This window comes from Xyrauchen texanus, chromosome 6, assembly GCF_025860055.1.
Source record: "Xyrauchen texanus isolate HMW12.3.18 chromosome 6, RBS_HiC_50CHRs, whole genome shotgun sequence".
NCBI lineage: Eukaryota > Metazoa > Chordata > Actinopteri > Cypriniformes > Catostomidae > Xyrauchen > Xyrauchen texanus.
The window spans coordinates 37,488,091-37,506,069 of NC_068281.1; the positions used below are offsets into that span (position 1 = coordinate 37,488,091).

Sequence of the window (17,979 nt, forward strand, 5' to 3'; positions counted from 1 at the left end):
TTTAGCTTGAAAGTTTGCAATATTCCTTTTGTGTTCCGCAGAAGAAAGATTTGGAATGATATGAGGGAATTTTCATAGAATTTTAATATTGGGGTGAACTGTTCCTTTAAAAAAACATTCCAGTGCTGAGAGAGCACCCACATTGGAAAAAAGTGTTTTGCCAGTATTTTACTTTCACGAAAATGTATCTATACAATACTGGATGTTGCACTTCAGCCACATAAGGAGCAATTTCCAAAATGCAGGCTATTGGGGGTCAATCTCCACGCAGTCTGGCTGAGCACATTGTGGAGATCTTGCTCTCAGTGAGTCGTTACTGTCCCAGTGTACTCTCTGTGGTTCAGATAGTTACTGCTGACCCCCGGCTTCCCCAGCTCACATCTCACCACCGAGATCAAAGAACACTTCTGCCAACAGATCTTCCAGCAGTTCTGCCTTGTATAGCAATTAAATGGAGATGCTGAGAAGTGCAAATATGCATTACAAATGCCCTGAATCTTACAGAACACCAACACCATGCACTTTTCTTCATTCATCAGTCTGCACAGGGAGCAAGAGAACAAGTAATGGATGAAGGACATCGTGAAGGAATTGGCTCTGTCGAGTCTGGGACTACAAGGGACTGAGAATGCAGCATGTTACCAAAAAGACTGAACGTGCAAGGCCCAGAGTGGATCTTCAGTTGTCCTTGTTTTAGTCTTCAGGGTTTTAGCAGGCAGAGATTATGTGTGGGTGCATGCTGCCTTTATGTGATTTTTGGAGCTGCAAATTTCTGGTCACCATTCACTTGCATTGTATGGACCTACAGAGATGAAATATTCTTCTAAAAATCTTAATTTGTGTTCAGAAGAAGAAAGGAAGTCATACACATCTGGGATGGCATGAGGGAGAAATGTCATTATTAGTTGAACTATTCCTTTAAATCTTGAATAAGTCTCATATCAAAATATTGTATTGCTAGACTAAACCATATTATCATTATGTGCTAAATAAATTAGTTTAAGATAAAAAAAACATAAAACAGGATTAGTGTTTAAGTGTATTTATTTCTCACAGATATCATGATCTGTTATGATACACATATAAAATATTCATAACAAGCCATTTCTGAATAACCTCATGACCGAGTCATGATAATGACAATATAAGGTCATATAGGTTCATTTCTCTATTAATACTTCTACTTATACAATAGCACATCTGATTGGACATCCACAACATACAGTAATAAGAACAGACTGAATCTTAACGTAAACAACGAGTCCTCATTGGTTGCCTGGGTGGTTGAAATGAGAATCTCAGTAAAAAAAGGGAGAGTGGAGGAAGTGCTGGGGTCTCTCTCTGACATTGTCTTTAGAGTTGATGCACAGTTACAGAACTGAGTTCAAGGCTTTCATTTTGTTCATGTGATTGGATGGATTCTTCTCCAGCTGCTAATTACCGTATCCTGGTGAACAGGTTCAACACTGATTTGGATTCCTGGGGACAGAAGAGCATGATGTGAAACAGGCAACAGTGGTTTCTGTTTAAGCAAATTGGCATCTCAGTTTTTCTTTAGCTAGCGATCAAAGCGAGAACATATGGGTGGTGCTCATCCATGCAAAACTCTGTGCCACATTGCCAGGGTGTTGCAATGCAGTTCCTATGCGGTTGCTAAGCCATTATGAGTGGTTCATAGCATGTTTCGATGCAGTTGCTAAGGTATTTAGCCAGTTGCTGGCTGCCTACTAGTGCTATTCTGGTCCATAGATGTCTCAGGTTCCTCCTTCATTGTAAGTACATGCTTTTTTTTTTCTGTGGCCATTTTGTCATCCCCCAGGCCTAGAAGCCTAGAAGCCTTTATTTTGGTCACACATCATTCATTTTTGCATATATACAGTGAAATGTATTTGTTTTCACATATCCCAGCTAAGCTGGTATCAGAGTGCAGGGTCAGCCATGATACAACAACAACAACTTACATTTATATAGCACTTTTCTCAAACTCAAAGCGCTTTACATAGTATAGGGGAATCTCCTCAACCACCACCAGTGTGCAGCATCCACCTGGATGATGCGACGGCAGCCATAGTGCGCCAGAACGCCCACCACACACCAGCTATTGGTGGAGAGGAGATGGTAGAGTGATGTAGCCAATTCAGGGATGGAGATTATTAGGAGGCCATGATAGATAGGGGCCAATGGTGGAATTTGGCTAGGACACCGGGGTTAAACCCCTACTCTTTACGAGAAAGTGCCCTAGGGATTTTTAATGACCACAGAGAGTCAGGACTTCGGTTTAACGTCCCATCCGAAAGACGGTGCTTTTTTACAGTATAGTGTCCCTGTCACTATATTGTGGCATTAGGACCCACACAGACCGTAGGGTGAGCACCCCCTGCTGGCCTCCCTAATACCACTTCCAGTGGATATGGCACCCTGGAGCAGATAGGCTCGAGGGCCCAACAGTGGCATCTTGGCGGTGCTGGGGCTTGAAACCATGACCTTCTGGAAAGTAACCCAGAGCCAGTAACCCAGAGCCTAAGCTCCTTAACATTCATCATTCATGTCCGTTGGATGAATTGCATGCAAGTTTAATACTTAAGGTTAGAGGATTGTTAAAATCCCTAATCTCAAGTATGAGTAATAATGTTTGCCTTGGCAAATAAAACTTATAAGAGCCTGACCTTGGTGCAGCGCGTTTTGCTAAAGACATTCCAGAACCTTAGCGTCTCGTCTCCTGCTCCTGTTACAATGGCCTCACCATCTGGAGACACCGCCTGGACACAAGCAAACATAAACTCACAACACATTTATGTCTAATGTGTGTCAGAATTCCCAAGGATTACTGATCTGATTTGATTACTTTTGAGTCATTTAAAATAATCAATTATCTGATGCAGAGACAGTAATGCATTTAAAGGCTTTGTTTACACCTGTTATTAAATGAACAGTTCAACCAAAAATGAAAATACCAAATGTTTATGACTTTCTTTCTTTTGCAGAACACAAGCAAAGGTTTGTATAAGAATATCTCAGCTCTGCAGGGAATAGTGAATAGAGACCAAAACTTTGAAGCTCCAAAAAGAACAAAAGTAATCCATAAGACTCCAGTGGTTAATCCACACCATCAGAAGTGATATGAAAGATGTGGGTGAGAAACAGATCAATATTTAAGTCATTTTTTAGTATAAATTCTCCTTCCTGCCAGTAGGTGGTGATATGTATGAACAATGTGAATCGCCAAAAACAGAAGAAGAATATGAAAGTGAACATTTGCAGTAAGAAAGGACTTATATTTTATCTGTTTCTCACCCACACCTATCATATCACTTCTGAAGACATGGATTTAACCACTGGTGTCGTATGGATTACTTTTATGCTGCCTTTATGTGCTTTTTGGAGCTTCAAAGTTTTGACCACCATTTTCTTGCATTAAATGGGCAAACAGGTGAAAACAGCTGAAATATGTTTTTTAAAAAAAATCTCAGTTTGTGTTCTGCAGAATAAAGAAAGTCATGCATATCTGGGATGGTAAATGGTCTGCACTTATATAGCGCTTTTTTTAACCTTAGAGGTTACCAAAGTGATTTACACTTTGTCCCAATCACCCATTCACACTCACACTCATACACCAATGAGCGGCAGAGCTGCCATGCAAGGCGCTAGCCTGCCATTGGGAGCAACTTGGGGTTCAATGTCTTGCCCAAGGACACTTCGGCATGTGGAGTCGCAACCTATATGAGGGAAATTCACTAAAAAGTTGCTCTACTTTTGCGTATGGTGTTTCAGGGAAAAACTAGCATCGTATTCATTAACCACCTGCAATGTAGTTTAAGTAGACGCAGAAATTGCGCTGTGTCTTGAGTATTTAAATTAAGTCATGCTCATTTATTTTCATGCAAGCACGCCTTATTATAGACTGCGTTCATTCACATAAATTGCTTTTTACGTTTATAAAATTAATACATTAATATTATTGAAAAGAAACAGAATGTTTGTGTACATTTTCTATCGAACATATAAGCTGTAATTTATAAAATAATGATCAAGTGATGGAGAAGAGCATTATAATCTGGCATGTATCCTTATGCAAGCTGTAGTCAAGTGCTAAAAAGATTATTCTGATGTCTGGAACTCAAATGTGGAGTAATGCTGGAGACTCCCACCAGAGTGTGTCAGATCACTGTGGTCTGCCGCATTCTCCCCCATATAGTGCTCACAAGATCAAAATATGCATGCATAGTGCGTTCAGCAGATTTTGTGGGCGCCTTTGCACCGTTGCCCGATCTGTATAATTAAGATTCAGCTTTATTGTCATTGTGCAGAGTACAGGTACAGAGCCAATGAAATGCAGTTATTTTCGCAAATCCCAACTAAGCTGGGGTCAGAGCGCGGGGTCAGCCATGAACAGCGCCCCTGGAGCAGATAGGGTCAAGGGCCTTGCTCAAGGGCCCAACAGTGGTATCTTAACAGTGCTGGGGCTTGAACCCCGACCTTTTGGTCAGTAACCCAGAGCCTTAACCGCTGAGCTACCACTGGCCCATAATACCTTTAGTGAATCGTGTGCTAAACCAGCACAGACAGCTTGTGCAATTAGCTGATGCTTTTACCAGGCACAATTCATTCTTAATGAATTCCCCCTATATTTAACTTGTCAATGTTTCACATGCATATGTCTGGGCTTTTGCAAAGTATTCGATCAGGCAGTTGTTTTTTAAAGCAGTACATAACCGGCAACGAATAAAACAATTTTTTTAGTGCAATAGTTGATTGGAGCGTGAGTAGGCTTTACTTCACTGCTGTCTGGAATGCATTGATTGGTTGAGAGATTGGAACCCAAACAATTTAGAAATGCATTTACACCTGTATTTAGCCCAAGATAGATACCAGGTGTAAACGGGTTTATGGGCACAATTTACAACACGCTACTGTGTCAATCTGAAGAGCGCAATATTTTGCAAGTGACATTTCAAAAAACATTTATAAAACAAATAAAGCACCAATGTCAATCTACACTTCTACTCACCAAGTAGAGTACTCGGTATGAATGTCCTGTGAGCTTGGCCACCTGGGTAAGTGATGGGTATTTCCACACCAGTATCTGATTCTGGGAGTAGCCGTGTGTGCTGACCTATTGGACATGAAAGGTGAAAAACAGTGTGAGAAAGCCAGCATGGGAAGAGAGATTTATGATTTGATTGTATGGGTACGTATGGGGGATTTTCCTCACCAGTTCGTTGGCGTGTTTAGACCAGGCCAGGTTGCAAACCTGTGATCCGGTGTCTGTACTTTGTAGTGCCTGCCCAGTCAGAGTGTTCCAGAAACGGAGGCAGCGGTCAGCCGTTCCCCCTCCAGAGGCCAACAGGCCGTGCTGGTGAGGAGACCAAGCGATGGCCTTCACTGCTGCCAGGTGATCGCTGTACTGTTGCACAGGAAGCAGACTGGAGCTGTTCCACACCAGTAACTACATAGCAGTAGAAAGACATCATAATCCCTATTCACACCAAGTCTGAAAGCTGGCAGCAAATTGTCAGCACAAGATTCTATTAGTATGACAAAAGTACGTTCCTATGAACCCCTACACAACAAGTGAAAAATGTATATATTATGATATTATGTATTATATATTATGATATCCTCCGTTCATGCCAGAAAAAAAGAAAAACCTAACCAGCTAATAAGACAAGCTTTTGGGGTCATGTGTCTCTGAGTACAAGAAACATGATGATTGAAAAAAAAGAAAATGGCAAATAATTGCTGATATAAATGGGCATGTATTTATGATGATATTTTATAATATACCAACCAACTAGAGGTAGACCAATATATTGATTAATCGGTGCCGATTGTTGCTTTTTGGAACTATCAGCTATCTCTAAAGTTTTATGCCGATAGCTGCTGATATTTTTTTCGGAGTGTCTATTTTCACTCCAGTGTTAATAGCATCTGCCACTCAGGGTGGCAGCTATTTGCACCCCAATAGTCTTGTAAAACCACAGGAATATACAACAAACTAATCAACAGATGTCACTGCAGTGGTGTGGGCTGTAAATACGGTGTGTGAATGTGTACAATTGTCCTTGGGACCGAGGTTCGAATTCGCCTTTATCCCGCTCTTTTCCCATCCAACTTTATGTTTCCATTCTTAGTATTTCCTTTAACACTACTTAAAATAATAGATAACATGTACATTGCATCACTATATTACTAATATTATAGTAACTATGTTTTTTGGCAGAAACCATAGTTTTAATGCAATTAACCATAATTCTAGTACAGGAATATGATGATAATATAGTAGCTATGGTTAATTTAGTGGTTACTGTAAATTTACAAAAAATAGCATGATGAAACTGTGGTAAAACTAAGGTTAGTTTTTCTAAGGGAAGGTTAGGGATTAATGTACGGTGTCTGTGGGACTCTTAATAACACACTGCAGTGATGCCCCTATACAGTATGTTAGTTTATACATATGGGTGCAAATAGTATCTGACACTATGAGCACCAGGGTGCAATTAGTATCTACCATTATTTGCACCAGGGTTGGGCTGCAAATAGTATCTGCCACTATTTGCACAGGGGTATACATTGCACATACCATTATTGCACCAGGGTGCAAATAGCGTCTGCCTATTTTTATTATTATTTATGATTAACAATCATATGGGGATTTGCTATTCATCCACATTTTTGTCCTCACTTCAATGCATATTTTGTTATTTTCATTAGATAATGAACTGTTCTAAATTGAAGAGCGGGCATGTTAACAGTAATGCGACTACATGGAAACGTGCCCCGTTAGCACGTTATTGTGTCTCCAACTTTATATCTAGCAAATAATTTAAAAACATTATTCCTCATTCACCCTCATTTGGTGAATTATCTACAGTATATCAACTAAATTCTTCATCTGGTGACTGAATAGGCTATAAAAAGCCTAAAGGAATATTACAGGTTCAATACAAGTGTGGCATGGGGACGTGGTCACGTGTCGGCCTGCGGGAGAGTGTGACACATGACCAGGTCCCCATGCCACAACAAGTTAAGCTTAATCGACAGCATTTGTGGCATAACGTTGATGATCACAAAAATGTATTTTCTTTTAAAAAAACAAAAGTAAAAAATAAATAAATGAGGTTACAGTGAGGCACTTACAATGGAAGTGAATGGGGACAATTTTGGGGGGGGTTTAAAGACAGAAATGTGAAGCTTATAATTTTATAAAAGCACTTTAATTAATTCTTCTGTTATAACTTGAAATCAGTACTCCCATATGAGCAACTGACTATTTAATCAGATCCCCCTATTTATACGAGACCCCCACCTTGTTATCGTTCCCTCCAGAAGCGAGGTGCTGGTGGTCAGGTGACCACTTGAGCCCACACACTTCCTGCCTGTGTCCCTGGAGACGTCTCTCCACAGGGGGAGGCGTCCTCACGTCCCTCTGCAGAATCACCCTGTCACGGCTACCCGACGACAGCTGCTCCCCATTCCACGCAAGCGCTCCTGGAGAGAGAAGAGAGACACTGTGTGTCTGAGATCAGTAGAATTATGGTAGGATTGATGTAAGCCGATAAAAGCTCCGATCTGCACTTTGATTTAAAGTAAGTGGGAGTTTTTTTTTGTGACACAAACCTACGCGTGCTGAATGTCCCTCCAAACTGGTCAGCTTCCTCCCTCCAGCTGCATCCCAAATCTGAACAAATCCCTTATGGGTCCCTACAGATACCAAACTTCCCTGAGATAAAGAGAAAGAATTTTGCATATCCTTAAACACTTTTTTGTTTTTCAGGTGGCCTTCTACACATTTGTGTTTAACAGGCATATACACCGATCAGCCACAACATTAAAACAACCTGCTTAATATTATGTAAGTCCCCCTCATGCCCTCAGAATAGCTATACTTCTCACCACAATTGTACAGAGTGGTTATCTGCGTTACCGTAGACTTTGTGAGTTCAAACCAGTCTGGCTATTCTCTGTTGACCTCTCTCATCAACAAGGCATTTCTGACCACAGAACTGCCGCTCACTGGATGTTTTTTGTTTTCTGCACCATTCTGTGTACATTTTAGAGACTGTTGTGTGTGAAAATCCCAGGAGATCAGCAGTTACAGAAATACTCAAACCAGCCCATCTGGCACCAACAATCGTGCCATGGTCCAAATCACTGAGATCACATTTTTCCCCATTCTGATGGTTGATGTAAACATTACATGAAACTCCTGACCTGTATCTGCATGATTTTATGCACTGCTGCCACACGATTGGCTGATTAGATAATCGCATGGATGATTGTTGGTGCCAGATGGGCTGGTTTGAGTATTTCTGTAACTGATGATCTTCTGGGATTTTACACACACAACAATCTCTAGAATTTACTCAGAATGGTGCAAAAACCAAAAACATCCAGTGAGTGGCAATTCTGGATACCTTGTTGATGAGAGAGTTCAACATAGAATGGTCAGACTGGTTCGAACTGACAAAGTCTACAGTACCTCAGATAACCACTCTGTACAATTGTGCTAAATTTGTGCTACAAAAATGCTATTCTGAGATGCAGGTTGGCGCTGTTTTGGCAGCACGAGGGGGACCTACACTATATTAGGCAGGTGGTTTTAATGTTGTGGCTGATCAGTGTGTATAAAGTTAAAATGAACTGAACTTGTACTGACCCTCTCATTCCAACACACTGATGTGACGGAGTCTCCATCCACTGACAAGTCACACAACCTCGTCACCTTGGTAAGTTCAGAAGTGTACAGTGAAAGGCTTGTTACTGACAATCACATGCATTCAGTTCTTCAGCTTTCTGTCTTTACACCTGCTCTCATACCTGACTAGTGCAGGCACTCCACAGGTAAACACAGGCTCCCAAACCAACACTCAAGAGATTTCCAGCAGACCAGTCCACCTGTTCACATCACACATGAAAAAAGATTCATACACATATTCAAAATGTAATTATTTTTTTTTAATCAAACAAACAAAATCTTTTAAAATCGTAATTAAAAAAACCCCCACACAAACTGAGTAAGTCAATATATTAAGATTTATGACACAGCATATCATACCATAAATGAAGTGACACCTTTGTTAAGGAGACTGTAATGGGGACTTTTAATGAGAATAATATGATTTTTATATTTAAAAAACAAAACAAGTAACTGTAACTGAAGTGTACCAGGTTGAGATAGAAGTCATCCTGCAACTCTGGTGCATCAAGAACCTTGAATGGGATCTTGGAAATCTTGCGTGCTGGCTTTCGTGGTGACCGCAACAGTTTGTGACTTTAGAAATGAACAAAGAATAATTTTAAGGGATAGTTCACCCAAAGATGAAAATTCTCTCATCATTTACTCACACTCATGCCATACCAGATGTGTATGACTTTCTTTCACCTGCTTAACAAAGATTTGAATATTGATCTGTTTCTCACCCACACCTATCATATCACTTCTGAAGACATGGATTAAACCACTGGAGTCATATGAATTACTTTTAAACTGCCTTGTGCTTTTTGGACCATCCGATTTCTGGTCACAATTCACTCGCATTGTGAGGACCAAAAGATATATATATATATATATATATATATATATATATATATATAAAAAAGTCATACACATCTGGGATGGCATGAGTGTAAGTAAATGATGAGATAATTTTTAAGTTTGGGAGAACTATCCCTTTAATGAGTTAAAATCTAATGAAATACAGGAATGTGTGTACATATCTAATAAATCAATTTAATATGGACAAAAAAGGACCACAGTGAGTGTAATCCTGTAATCAAAATCTTTACACACAGTAACTTGTCATCTGGTCATATTTTTTAATTAATGAGTTTAGAGAGGGACAATACCTTTTGTTACTGAGAGGAGAGAGGGAGTATGGGGAGATTTCGTTTTCAAAAGGCACTCTCTTTGTGTGGATGGTGTACTGGAGGAAAAAAAAGACAAACAAAATAAAAGTGTTATTTATTTTAAGTTCTAATATGATGTAACAAGCTATGAGAGAAACTAATTTAGAGAATAAAGCTGGTTATCATAGAGCAGAAAACCACACAGCAACATTCTTTAGTGAAATTAGTATTGTTTTTACATGAAAAGGAGGGCAATAAATGCAGGCTCCATCACGTGTTCTCTATCATTTTTGTGTTCAATTGGCTCACCCTGAAGAGGCTATGTGTGTCCTGTGTGAGAACGGTGTGCCGGCGTTCATCTGTGTGAGGATCAGGCACAGTTTCGATTCCTGCTCCCAACAGTTCGTTCCTCAGCAGTGCGGCATACGCCACGGCATCTGTTAAAGATAGTATCAGTTTGGGTCAAGTTCATAAACATCTACTCTCTCTCTCTGCCTCTAAACATAATTTAGTTTAAACATAATAGACAGATAGACAGACCGACGGATGGGTAGATGGATGGACGGACAGATGGAAAGATAGACAGACAGACAGACAGACAGATGGATGGGTAGATGGATGGATGGACAGACAGAAAGATAGATAGATAGACAAACAAACGGATGGGTAAATGGATGGACGGACAGACAGACAAAAAGATAGACAGACAGATAGACAGACACATAGACGGTTGGGTAGATGGATGGACGGACAGACAGAAAGACAGACAGATAGATAAACAGACACACAGACGGATGGGTAGATGGATGGACGGACAGACAGACAGACACAGAAAGAAAGACAGACAGACAGACGGATGGGTAGACGGACGGACGGATAGAGAGAGAGATGGACGGATGGACGAACAGACAGACAGATAGACGGGTAGATGGACGGACGGACCGACTGATGGACGACCGACAGACAGAAAGACAGATATAGATAGATAGACAGATGTTAGATGGACAGACGGACGGACAGAGAGAGATGGACGAACCGACCGAGCGACAGACAGACAGACAGAAAGACAGACAGACAGACAGCTTAAGTTTGGATTAATGACCATTCCATTGGCCCACTTAAACATTCCATTAATGTAAGTCTATGGGATTTTGGGGATTTTTGATCACCCGGTCTGTCAAGCCAACATATAAGGTTAAAATCAGTCACTTTTAATAAAGCACACAGGACATGAATGTACCCAGGGAAATAAAAACATAAATGTAAATGTAGAATCCAGAGGCAGAATCCAAAAGATCAAAACCTCACCTTTCCCTGTGTCTGTACCAGCATCCTTCGACTGCTGATTCTGATTGGGCGACCAACAGTTCTCCTACAAACAAAAGTTAGGAATGTGAGTGCACATGAAATTCATTTACAGATTTCAATCATTCTTTTGGACTGGTTGAGATGTTTTGTGACAAATGATCTCAAGAGCAGCTCAGATGAATGGTGACTTGCATTGGCATAGTGGAAGTTTATGCTCCAGTTGCTTCCGGCACGTGTGGGGATAAATCTGTCTCCTGATTTTACAGTAACCGGGCTGCACTTTGCATACACTGACTGCATGAACAGAAACAAACAACATACATAATCTTTACATGTACAAATTCAACTGTTTTATTCAATACACATTCTGCCACTTTAATACACATCCAGACATTCTAACTTCTACACACCCAGGGACAGAAATTAAAGGAAGCTTTCACCAAAAAAAAAAAAAAAAAATCTCATAATTTACTTACATGCCATTGCAGATGTATGCGACTTACTTTTTTCAGCTGAACACCAACAAAGATTTTTAGAAGAATATTTCAGAAACGCTGAAGCTCCAAAAAGCACATAAAGGCAGCATAAATGTAATCAAACGACTTCAGTGGTTTAATCCATGTCTTCTTAAGCGATATGATAGGTGTGAGTGAGAAACAGAAACTCTCCTAAGTGTTTTTCTTTTGTTTTTTAGTGATTCGCATTCTTCATGCATATGGAAACGGCAAGAAAAAAGGCATTAAATATTTAACTGTTTCTCACCCACACCTATCACATCACTTATGAAGACATGGATTAAACCACTGGAGTCGTAGGGATTACTTTTATGCTGCCTTAAAAGTAATTTTTGGAGCTTCAAAGTTTTGAACCCTGATCTACAGAGCTGAGCTATTCTTCTAAAAGTCTTTGTTTGTGTTCAGCTGAAAAAAAAGTCATACACATCTGGTATATCATGAATAAATGATGGGAGAATTTTCCTTTTTGGGTGAACTATCCCTTTAACAAGGGCTTGGGGGAAAAAAAGGGTAAAACATTTTCCCATAATGAACACCCCTATTTTTTTATCGTGAGACTGCATATTTCTCAATAACTATGTTAATCGCATAAAATACAAACTGATTAAATGTTTTAAAATATATAAATATTTGATATGGTCAATAAAAATGTACCCTCATAAAGTAAATAAATAAATAAATAAAAAATCTCCAGGATGCTAAACTTAATGTCTGACACCAACCTTGCCAATACAAATTACAGTTACATGATAAGCAGATAAACTAAAGATGTTTTTTTTACACTTACTTTGGAGGGGTGGCCCTCTGGGACATTCTGGTGGTTTATTTGCCTCAACAGGCGTCTTTCATAGTCCTGGTCCATTTCCACTGTAACATACAGTCAGACTCTCTCTAGCTCCCTCAGTCTGCAGACGGGGACCCTCCCAGGTCTCCCATCCCTGTAGGCACATTATTTATCCATGAGTGGACAACACGAGTCATAATGCTTTACTTCCTGTAGGTGCTCATCTGCCCCAATGACAGCTGTCAGTAAATGCCAATCTGTCATCAATCAACACAGATTGATCAGTCATATACTATCATACAGACATACCTCCAATATAAACATTTCCATAAATCTGTTCTTCACCATTTCATTGTTAGTGTGACCTGCATTTAGGTAAAACAGCTTACTGGAGTGTTATAAAATGATATGCAAGGCTGATTGCAACCTAAACACCACATTTACCAGATCAGCAATGAAACAGAAACGTTGGTAGTGTATTTTACGATTATTATTGTATTAATAGATATAAAAAAAAAAGAGCATTACTAATAGCAGGAGGGTTGTAAACACACATGTAATCAGCTCGCTCGCTAAAAGCACTTAGCTAACGGAGACTTTAAATGTAACATTATAACTTAAAAAACATTACGACCAGTAGATGCGAAAAAGAAAACCTTGCCATTCAGTATTAATGAAGAAAAAACATCTTACCTTCTGCACAAGTGCTCAAGAAGCACACATTATATTGACAAATATGTGCGCAATGATCGTGTAAACATCAACTTGGTGTTTTCTCGACGCTCCAACAAAGTATTAGTGGTGTGTTTGCAATATGCAGACGATTTTTCGGTGTTGAGAGATAATGGCAGAATAATTGAACAGAGGGCATAAATGTTTTTGCTCATGTCAAGATGGCGAGAAAATCAGCTGTGAAGGGAAAGCGTGTAATTCCGCGCACTTCCTGAGGAGGCGCACTGCGACGCTCTCATCACTGTCAACACCGGCCCTGTACCAATACACCCACGTGCGGCTTTGGTCTTGCCCAGAGGTAACAAACTCATGATAAGCAACAGATAATAGCTAGTTGACCAGTAACAAGCCTGCAATAGTTATGTATTAACTAAATTGATTACTACACACGTAGCTAACATTGTATACATTACTTTTACACAGTAACGTTAGCCCAGTGTTGTAGTTGATACGCTTTAGTTATGATTTAAACTAGCGTTATGATACCTGATATCTATCAAACATAAGAGCCACAATGTTTTTCCATCAATGCTTTACAAATAACCTACATTATTTAACTAACAGTCGCCTTTGGCTTGTTCCCTGGGGACATAAATACAATAATGCTGAATAAAGCTCTTCTAATGAAGCTTTAAATGAAGTACTAAATATGGACTTTTACTACATTTTCACTGATATATTTTATCTGTTAAGCAGCTTTAAAACGATGTGCATTGTGAAATAAATTTGACTTTGACCTAATTTCATTGTACTAGTAGGCTACTAATGTTTTTTTAAATCAATAAGTTGTAATCAATATCATAGAAATGCACATGAAACCATTAAAGTTATGGATTATGCCAAGCATGTATGTATGATGCTTAGCAAGGTGCAATACTGTCAACACAGACTGTTTCTGTCTTTATTTTAGGTGCGCCATCAGTGGACCCATGCCATCCAGATTATGTTCCATCAATTTTCGCTCATAAAAACACCATTGATGGTTCACAGAAGTTGGAGCGATACCAGAGGAGACCATCTGTGGTTGAGTCTATGGATTCACCTTACTCAGAGGTCACCCATGCTGACCCTGAAGAAGGATGCACTGCTGTGGGTACAGATCTGTCAATGGCAGACATTGACCAGCTACAAAATGAAAATGTTGAATTAAAAAGAAAAATGGCTTCACTGGAGAAGAAACTGGAATCTCAAGAAAAACGACTACTAGATCATATGTTTGGCAGTCCGTCCGATTTTATTTTAAATGATGACAAGCACACTCATTTTTACACTGGTCTACCATCTGCTTCTGTGTTCTTCACCCTCCTCACTTACCTGACAACAACATGTAACGCATCATCAACCATACTTACCCTTCCCGAGCAGTTTCTTGTGGTCCTGATGAAGCTTCGCCTAGGCTTAACTCATCAAGACCTCGCTTTTCGCTTCAGAGTGAGTTGTGGAACTGTCTCAAACATCTTTCATGAATGGCTCGATGTAATGGCTAAAGAGTTACAATGCCTTGTCCGGTGGCCATCCAGGAAAGATATCAGAAGAAATCTCCCCACCCTCTTCAAGACTACAGGTTTCCAACAAGTTAGATGTATAATAGACTGTACTGAAGTGTTTATTGAGAGGCCAACTAGTTTGCAAACACGGGCAGTCACATACTCCCACTACAAATCACATAATACTGTGAAGTTCCTTGTTGGTATTAGTCCAACAGGAGCTATTACATTTTTATCAAAAGTCTGGGGTGGTCGTGCTAGTGACAAGGTTATAACAAAAAAATTCAGGGTTAATTGACCTTCTTGAACAAGGAGACCATGTAATGGCTGATCGAGGCTTCAATTTTCCTGAATATTTTGCCACCAAATGTGTTCGTCTTCTTGTACCAGCATCTACAAAGGGAAGAAAACAGTTGACAGGATTAGAGGTGACACACTCTAGAAAAATGTCCCGAGTGAGAATCCACATGGAAAGGGCCATAGGAAAACTGAAGACATTCAGAATTCTGCGGAACACCCTGCCAGTCAGTATGGTCAAACGGAGAAATGATAACAGTCTTTGCACAATAGATCAAATATTAATTGTTTGTGCAGCACTTTCAAATCTGGGGAAACCACTTGTACCAAAATAAAGCAGGACTTAACCACAACTTAAAGGGATAGTTCACCTAATAACCCTCATGCCGTTCCAAACCTGCAAGACCTTTGTTCATCTTTCGAACACAAATTAAGCTATTTTTAATTACTTAGGCTGTCAATGGAGGGACAGAAAGCTCTCGGATTTCATCAAAAATGTGTTCTGAAGATGATCAAAGGTCTTACAGGTTTGGAACGAAATGAGGGAGAGAAATTAATTACTTTTTTATTATTAAATATATTAAAATACCAAACACATGCATTGATATTTGTAGTGTTGCACTTGTATCACAATGTTTCACATGGATTGTAATTATAAAATGAAATGATATATTCAGTAATGAACACCAACAACTATTGAGTAACTTATTTATTGACTGATGAATAAAGTACTGTAGACTATGATTTCCGTTTTTAATGTATTTATGTATTTGATGTAAAAAGTGAAAAAGCTTGCTGCTCAAAAAGGCAGGAACAACCTATGCTTTAAGAAAAATAACTATTTTTCTTGTAAAACTGATTTCAGATCAGCACTATTAAGTTGCTTTTGAGACAATGTTCATGTAGCTGTCACTCAACTGCAGTCTTCCCTCTACAAATGCATCCACAACTTTTGGCAGCATGTGTTTAAAGTAAAAGCTACGTAGCCTTTGCATATATTTGGAGACAAAACCATTGTCATAAGGCACATCAAGTTCCAGGTGCTGTACTGGGGTCCAAATAACAAGACAGGATGTTTTCAGCCCGAGACAGTGCATCCCTAACTGTATCTGCCTGTAGTAACCTCTGGGGCCTTTTGGGTTCACAATGTACTGCCCACCCTCCACTCTGATGTCTTGGTTTGTGGCAGTGAGTGCATCATTAAGGGATGTGCAAGCACTGAGTGTGATAGGGCATTTTATTTCTAGCAGCTTGTCATCAATGATACCATCAGGGCTTGCTGCCAGCCATGGGTCTCCTGCACACACTACCAACCCTTTGTCCATCACTATGCAGCCCCTCTCCCTAATCTGCTCCTTAGCAAGTCCCTCGCTTTCCTTCCCATACCTTGTGGCCACGCTCCCCTGGAACTTTGGGTAGAGGTGTTCAGTGAGAAACTTAGCCGGGTCAGTTGTCTCACGCTGAGGCACCTTGCTGGCTGTGCTTGCTGTTATGCGTAGCTTGCGCGCATCATGCCAGAGTGGTTCTATGCTCTGTTTTCTAGTGTTTCTCTCTAGTTCCACCACTTGATCTGGGTTCAGTTTAATGAAGGCATCATAAAATGTTGTGCACTTTGGACAGCTCAGAACACTACCGTGCTCACTGTGGGGCTGAGCTAAGCTGCTGAACACGTAGAGTTCCTCTCCCTGAGCATCATGCTCTCCCTGACTGCTGGTGAAATCCTGACTACCTGACTCAGAGGCTGTGTCTGTCCCACTGCTGTCACACATGACAGAAAAGAGAGCACAGCCTGGCACAGCGTCCTAAAATACAGGTGAAACTCAAAAAATTAGAATATCGTGCAAAAGTTATAATTTTGATGATTATGGCTTACAGCTTATGAAAACCCCAAATTCAAAATCTCAGAAAATTAGAATATTACATGAAATCAATAAAAAAAAGGATTTTAAATACAGAAATGTCGGCCCTCTGATAAGTATAATCATGCATATGTATATAGTTATATATACTAAATATATTAATTTCACCTTTTAATTTGAATTACTGAAGTACATGAAGTTTTTTTCATGAATTTTTCTAGTTTCACCTGTAAATGGTGAAAAGACCTTACCTACACTGCCATATATATATATATATATATATATATATATATATATATATATATATATATATATATATATGTACTGAATCTTTTACATTAGACTAGTTGATTTGTTAGAGATATATGAACTATAACTTACTTTCAGGGCTTTAAAAAGCGTTTTTGGTGACCCATCTGGATTTAGTGGGGGAAGGCAGACGGGAGCTTGTAATGTAATTTGCTTGTTTCTTTTACTGTCTATGGTTTCTACAGATGAACTCTGTTGTTATTGATTCTACCGTAAGTTAAGTTTGGGCCACTAAAGCGCGCATGCGCAGTAACGTTTGTTTATGTTGTTGCCGTTGAAACCGTCTATAGAGAGCTCTATATGGCTCTGGTCTTGCCTACTTACCCATTCAATACTTTTTGTCTTTTCACTCTGCTGAAGAATGATTGTTTTTGGTAGCAGTGATTGTTAAAGCCTACTTAAAATAATAAATGAATAAATTATTTTTTTTATTTATTAATACACTACTGGTTGTTGGAAGTGCTGTAGAAAGTACATTTGTTTTATAATGTTTTTACTGTGTGAAAATAATGGTAAAAGTTAATTATTTTTAAAAATAAGGAAAAAAAATTCAACTTGGTTTCTCAATACACTGCACAAAACTTCATAAATTAAATTTAAATAAAAACTTTATTCTATAAATCTGTGATTCATTAAAAGATACTAATACAAACCATTTAAATTATATGCTTTTAGACAACTAAAGACTGCTTTGCACAATTTATCAGTGTGTGGTTTCATACAACAAATAAAAACCATTACAACATCTATTGTATGTACATAAAGATGAGAAAGAACTTGTGGTAGTAGTTAATTTTTATTTTATTTTAAAACAACATTTACTAGATTGTATATTGTATGCC

The 17,979-nt window shown here is 39.2% G+C and overlaps 1 protein-coding gene across 1 annotated transcript; it reads right to left on the reverse strand.

Moving 5' to 3' along the window:
• Positions 1 to 1,034: 1,034 nt before the first annotated feature.
• LOC127645226 (fizzy-related protein homolog) lies at positions 1,035 to 13,357 on the reverse strand. The gene is made up of 15 exons (XM_052128773.1): positions 13,147 to 13,357; positions 12,457 to 12,607; positions 11,347 to 11,448; positions 11,155 to 11,218; positions 10,156 to 10,283; positions 9,847 to 9,923; positions 9,166 to 9,271; positions 8,818 to 8,895; positions 8,657 to 8,722; positions 7,618 to 7,720; positions 7,307 to 7,488; positions 5,213 to 5,446; positions 5,009 to 5,113; positions 2,667 to 2,759; positions 1,035 to 1,479 (listed from the first exon to the last, which is right to left on the reverse strand). The coding sequence occupies exons 2-15, from the start codon at positions 12,529 to 12,531 to the stop codon at positions 1,438 to 1,440; spliced, it is 1,455 nt and encodes a 484-aa protein (XP_051984733.1). The 5' UTR covers positions 12,532 to 12,607; positions 13,147 to 13,357; the 3' UTR covers positions 1,035 to 1,437.
• Between the last annotated feature and the right edge of the window lie 4,622 nt (positions 13,358 to 17,979).

Excerpts from the sequence above, each read along its gene's own strand:
- LOC127645226 (XM_052128773.1), bottom strand. The coding sequence starts at position 12,531 with ATGGACCAGGACTATGAAAGACGCCTGTTGAGGCAAATAAACCACCAG. Across the intron at positions 11,449-12,456 it reads CAGAGGGCCACCCCTCCAAA|TCAGTGTATGCAAAGTGCAG; the intron begins GTAAGTGTAAAA and ends CTGTTCATGCAG. Across the intron at positions 8,896-9,165 it reads ATGACTTCTATCTCAACCTG|GTGGACTGGTCTGCTGGAAA; the intron begins GTACACTTCAGT and ends TGATGTGAACAG.